The sequence below is a fragment of the Vigna radiata genome, chromosome 6, assembly GCF_000741045.1.
Source record: "Vigna radiata var. radiata cultivar VC1973A chromosome 6, Vradiata_ver6, whole genome shotgun sequence".
NCBI lineage: Eukaryota > Viridiplantae > Streptophyta > Magnoliopsida > Fabales > Fabaceae > Vigna > Vigna radiata.
In genome coordinates this window covers 17,074,829-17,081,440 of record NC_028356.1, presented here as the reverse complement: position 1 = coordinate 17,081,440, position 6,612 = coordinate 17,074,829, and the positions used below count along the sequence as shown (strand labels likewise).

Sequence of the window (6,612 nt, the reverse complement as noted above, 5' to 3'; positions counted from 1 at the left end):
TTGTAGCATTTGGATTGTTTACACTATTTGACACATTTTTGTTTCAATGTTAACTGAGAAACGCGTTTGAAACAACAGATAAAGTTAAAAAAAATTGGTAAAAAAGATTAAAATCAGAGTTTTCTAAAGTTGAAGGACTAAATTGTACCTTAGTTTGAAAATTGACTAAAACCAAAACCGCCCCAAAGTATAGGGATTAAAAACATATTTAACCCTTTTTTTTTCATTTGTGTGATGATATCGTGATAAGGTGAGTCTTGACCATTGTTACCCTCGAAGTAAAAGTTCATTATCATTTATATTTTTTTACCTAATAGGTATAAAATTTTTGTTTTATTTACTTTCATCTCCATTGAATAATAAGTGTATCCTTATTTGTGTATGTTCCTTTCCTATTTCAAATATTAATTAAATATATTTTTTACAACAAAAAATACAAAATAACAAGAAAGGAAACATATCACTCAACGTCAACATGACATATATTTTCTTTATTTTTCAACATCAAATATCAAGAAAAAAATGCACTAAGAAAAAAAAATCAAATGAGTAGAAATTAAGGTACAATAAAACAGAGATAAACATTTTGTGTTATTCAGTAGACTAAAAAGTAGACTAAAAACTAGAAGCTGAGAGTTAAACATTATTATGTGAAAAATATACAATAAACAAAGATATTAAGAAATAAAAATAATATAGTGTAAAAATTATTTGATTGAGGTTTGTTTCTTTGACCATAATACACACTTCAACATGAATTGTAATAATTTTATGATGATAATAATTTATAATTTTTTATGTTAATAATTTTAATATATATGATTTTAATTTGGGTTCACGTAATAACGGTACGAGTGTAAGTCGAGTCTCTTAGTTAGAAAGCCTAGATAGTTGTAGTCTAACTGTTTTTGGCAGTTGTGTTTTTCTATTATAAAAGAATTCAACATTTGTACATTTTAGAGAGTTTGATTGTAAGTGAGTTAGTGAATAATACAAAGTTTTTCAGCGCACTTTTGAGTTTGTTCTTTTTTTATCTGGTCACTTCATCGATCGTTCGATGTTACGGTCATTGACCATTCGATGCTATAGTGCCCTGCCGATTCGTTCGGTGTTCGTGCTCTATTGATTCATTCACAAGCGTCAGGTGCAGACATTCCTTAGCGTTCGGTTCAGACGTTCATTAGCGTTTGGTGTTGTAGCACCCTGCTTCTCTAGTGTTCGGTGAAGACATACACAGATCGTTCGATTCAGGCTCCACTGACCATTCGGCACACTAGGTTAAACCCTCGTTCTCTATCGTTCTAATAGTGGTATCCGAGCTTCGTATTCGAGACTTGGGAGCTTCAGAAATCATCAAGGCTTGGCGGAAAGGTGATTGAAGCGTGAAGAAGATCAAGACTGTGTTTATTGATGAAAGATCGAGGGTGTAAAGAATGGTCAGTAGTCATATCTCGTCCGCTAATCTACCAATTCTCACAGAGAAAAATTAGAATAGATGGAGTACACAAATACGGGTCCTATTCAGATACTAAGATGTGCTTGAAGTGGTTGAAGGCAATCATCAAAAGTGTCCTGTGCGTGCAGCTGATGATTAGAGGGTCGAGGAGAGAAAAAAAGAAGATAAAGCATTGTTCATTATTCACCAATGCGTAAACGATGCTCACTTTGAGAAAATCCAACATGCGAAGACTGTGAGGGAAGCTTGGAGTATCTTGATCAAGTGTCACACTGGAGGTGAAAAGATCAAGAAGGTCAAGTTGCAGACGTTAAGGAGGCAGTATGAGTTGATGAAGACGATGGAAGGTGATATAGTCAGAGAGTACTGTGACAAAGTGATTACCATCACCAATCAAATGAAGGGAGACGGAGAAGTCATCACGGACTTAATTATCATTGAAAAGATCATGAGGTCTTTGCCTCATAAATTTGACTATATAGTTGTGGCTATAGAAGAGACAAGAGAATTGGATATGATGAAGATAGAAAAAATGTAAAGTTCCCTGGAAGCACACGAGATGAGGCTGTTTGACAGAAATCCAATCAGGAGTGATGAGCAGGCATTGAAGGTACATCATTCCAAGACGAACGAGAAGAAAACATTCAAGAAATGAAATAGAAATGTGGAAAAAGGAAGTGGAGAAATGATAAGAGTAATGAAGATCAAGATGAGTCTTCAATAGAGGAGGAGAATGGCAAACCAAATAAGAACTTCCGCAAGGAATGTTGAATGTTTCAATTGTCATAAGTACGGGCACTACTCTATGAGTGTCATACTGAAAAGGAAGAGCAGAAGAAGGGTCAAGGAGAGGAGGCCTACATAGCTCAAGAAGAGTCTGATTCAGAACCCCTCACATTGACGGCAACTACATCTACAGTAAGTTCATGCTCTCAAGATCAATTGTGGTATTTGGATTCAGGATGTTCGAATCATATGACTTGTCATAGAGAATGGTTGGTGAATTTTGCTGAAACCAAGAAGAGTAGGGCGAAATTTGCTAATGACAGCACTTCGAAGGTAGAGGAAATTGGTGATGTTGCTGTCAGAAGGAAGAATGGCTCGCGTGCCATCATAAATAATGTGTTTTTTGTGCCTAAAATGAGATGTAATCTTCTGAGTATTGGCCACTTGATACAAAAGGGTTTTACAGTAGTAATGGGAGGCTTCAATAAGGTTGAGTTGTTTGACAAAAACAAAAACCTGATTTTGAGAAGCAAGATCTCGAAGAGTAGAACATTTTAGATCAGCCTAGTGAAGTCTACAATGTGTGGAGAATTTGGCAATACAATAGAACCAGGATTAAACTCTAGAAGCAGTAAGGGTGTAAAGTCTGGAAGTAGTGGAGGAGTGCAAAACAAGGAGCATTACTCTGAAGCTGCTAAACCACAAAGGAGACACAAGTTGCCACAGAGATTTCGTGAATGTAAGGTGAATACTAATACACAGACTGGTGATGAGGAAGATCTGGTGCACATAGCTATGTTTGCAGGTGTAGAACCGATCGGTGAAACAGAAGCCTTGAAGAAATCCACGTGGAAGGATTCAATGAAAGAAGAAGAAGTTGATTCCATTGGGAAGAATGAAACCTGGAAGTTAATTCATCTTCCAATTGGGAAGAAAAACGTTGAAGGGAGTGTTGCCAAAGAGGCAGGGCGTCGCACAGGAGCGCCAAACTGGCATTCACGCATTCAATTCATGGACTCACATCGTTCGATCACATCACTCGATCGCTCTTTTGCACCGTTCGGTCTCGGTCGCACAGCTCGCTCAAATTGGCATCCACCTCCGCTACGTGATTGACAAGGCAATTGCTCAACGGACTCACAAGTGAAATTCTACGTGTCACCGAACACACTATTCGATCTAGACGTTGCGCGAGGTAGGCTGGTGTTTCTCAAAGATGAGGACGGGTGCTACCTTCCTAGATGCTCGGCTCAGAGGTGAGTGTTAGAGTGTAAGCCGAGTATGTTAGTTAGAAAGCCTAGACAACTGTAGTCTAGTTGTCTTTGGCAGGTGTATTTTTCTATTATAAAATAACCCAACACCTGTACATTTTAGAGAGTTGGATTGTGAGTGAGTTAGTGAATAATACGGAGTTTTTCAGCACATTTTTGAGTTTGCTCTTTCTTTCTCTGGTCACTTCATCGACCGCTTGGTGTAACGGTACTTGACCATTCGGTGCTATATTGCCTTGCTGATTTGTTTGGTGTTCGTGCTCTGTTGATTCGTTCACAAGCGTCAGGCGCAGATGTTCCTTAGCGTTCGGTTCAGACGTTCATTAGCGTTCGATGCTGTAGCGCTCTACTTCTCTAGTATTCGATGAAGACGTACACAAACAGTTCGGTTCAAGCATCCACAAACCGCTTGGCACATTAGGTTAAACCTCGTTCTCTACCGTTCTAACAATAACAATTATATATTTATTATATTTTTTAAAATTGTTGTATACTTTTCAATATACATATATTATATATTATATTTTAATATTTTCAAAATAAATACATCAACTTATCAAATATGTGTCATATTTATAGTATTTGTGCATCATAAATGATGATGAAAATACACCATTTTAAAGAAACTTCTCATTAATATACAACTTGCAAAAGGTATGTGCATACTGAATTCTCATTTGTGTGATGAAATTGAGTTTAAAAAATCAATGAGAATCGCTACATAAGTTCATAGAGTCAATAATTTTGATTGGAGTGTTGTAATGAAAATAATTTAGAATTATAATCTTAAAAAATAATTCGTGATAGAAGGAAAACAACAATTAAATTGTAAAATAGATTTTTTCATTATTTTCTGATTATTGTTTTGATTGTTCGTATTTCAAGATTACTTTTTTGTTTCTTTTAAGTATTAAGGTGATAAAACCAATTAATTTAATTCATTTTAATCTATACTCTAAAAACTTGATTGGGATAATCTTATTTGTATTTAAATGACAAATAAATTTTTACCAAAATTTATTGTTCCAATCTATTTTAATTTTGATGAAAAATTAACAAATTCACTAGGTATAGATGTATGTTATATATAATTTTTTTAAGTTAGTTATAAATAATATCCAATATTTTAAGCCGTAATACTTAAATTTTTAAGTTGAATATGACTAATACTTTAATTTTTTAATTATGTAAATGAGTGTATACAGATCTTTAATATATTTTTCTTTTCATTATATAGTTAATTACATTTTTTTTTATTATGTAGTCTTCTTTTAAAGATGACACCATGATAAGGTTAGTCTTGAGTATCTCATCTTCGAAGTATTTCTTATTTATATTTTTTTTATCTAATAGGTATACAATTTTGTTTTATTGAAGTTCATTCCATTAAATAATAAACGTATCTTTAGTTCTATATGTCTCTTTCATATTCCAAATGTTAATTAAATATTTTTATACCAAAAAAAAATATTTAATAACAGAAAAAGAAACACGATTCAAGGTCAAAAGGACACATATTTTCTTTATTTTCAACATCAAATATTAAGGAAGAAAATTACACTGAAAGAAAAAAAAAATCAAATGAAAAGAAATTAAGGTACAATAAAATAATGATAAACAACTTATGTTACCTTGTAGACTAAGGATTTATACGATATAAAACTGATAGTTAAACATTCTTATGTGAAAAAAATTCAATATATAAAATATTAAGGAACAAAAAGAATATGTTGTAAAAATTATTTGATTGAGGTTTGTTTTTTAACCATAATACACCACTTTAACATGAATAAAGAAAAAAATATATATTTAATCAAATTTGTAATAAGATAAAAAGTATTTTAGGGATTGAGGTGAACTTTGTGGATATTAAGTGAGTTGAATAGTTGAGAAAGATAATTAAGAATTGTATATCAAAATAAAATAAATAAAACCAAATTAAAAACTAAAGAAAAGAGAGATGATAAACTATTTACACTATCAGTTGTTTCACTATCACACAAGTTTGTCTTTCCTAGTTTAGTTCAAATGATGTATAATAGTTTAGAAAATATAAATATTTATTTTATCAAATTAAATCTTTTACATTAACGACTATTGTATTTAACGACCTTCTCTCATTCATTCATGTGGTACATATTAATATATAATCATTATAGAAAAGAAATCAAACACACACAAAGAAGAATTGCAAGTATAGGTAATGCATCTTAAAGAAGGAATTCAACATAAAACCAATAATAACTCATTATAAAGATTACCCAAAACATGTGTCTCAAATAAAATATGTTCTTGTTCCAATTCAACTATCCCTCTATCCTTAAGACTTAAACAAACTCTCAAATTATTTCATTCGATAAGCATTCTTAATAAAAATTAGCCTAGAAGCACAAAATAGTTCACATTCATCTAAATAAAACAATTATTCAACATTAGTCAACACTTAACTAGTGTATTGAATAGACTCGTGAAACTTTGTACCTATCAAGCCTAAATCCTCTAGTGGTGTTCCAACACTCAATATTGATGTCTCCAACCAAGCCATGTCAAGGTCAATCCCACTAGCTCTCTAAGTATGATTATCTTTCATACCATATTGTTTGACATGTGGAGTCTCTTTCGAGTCACACCACTTAAATATCATACCTTAGGTGAGTGGGATATTAGTCGAGTCAAGATAGTTTCTTCTCCTTAAGTTTCCTTCAATACACTTTGACATCTTGAATAGTAGTAGTTTCCCATAAAAATAACTATTAGAACTCAACTACACATAACTACTTCAATTCAAGTTGTAAATTTAATCATTTACAAAAGTTTAAGAAGAAAATGCCAAATAACGCAATATCTCCACAACTTAGCACTCCAAAGCATAGAGTCCTTTGAAAAAAAATTATCAATTTTCGCCCAGTGCCTGATAGCTATCGCTCAATGCCCAAACCCCTTGCAACTATGGCGTCCGACAATCTTCAAGGCAACCCAACAATAGTAAGTCAAAGGCCGATTTCTCAAGAAGTTTGCTTTAGTACCCAGCGATGGGGTCTATGCCCAATATTACATGCAAAAACAAAATTGAAACACGTCTAAAAGCTTTAAATATAGATATGCCAAAAGTACCACACTCACTCTTATCAATTTAATTCACTATCATGGTCATAAACC

The 6,612-nt window shown here is 32.9% G+C and overlaps 1 protein-coding gene across 1 annotated transcript; it reads left to right on the top strand.

Moving 5' to 3' along the window:
• The first annotated feature begins 2,015 nt into the window (after window positions 1–2,015).
• LOC106763508 lies at window positions 2,016–2,740 on the top strand. The gene is made up of 2 exons (XM_014647694.1): window positions 2,016–2,066; window positions 2,282–2,740. The coding sequence occupies exons 1-2, from the start codon at window positions 2,016–2,018 to the stop codon at window positions 2,738–2,740; spliced, it is 510 nt and encodes a 169-aa protein (XP_014503180.1).
• Window positions 2,741–6,612: the final 3,872 nt, after the last annotated feature.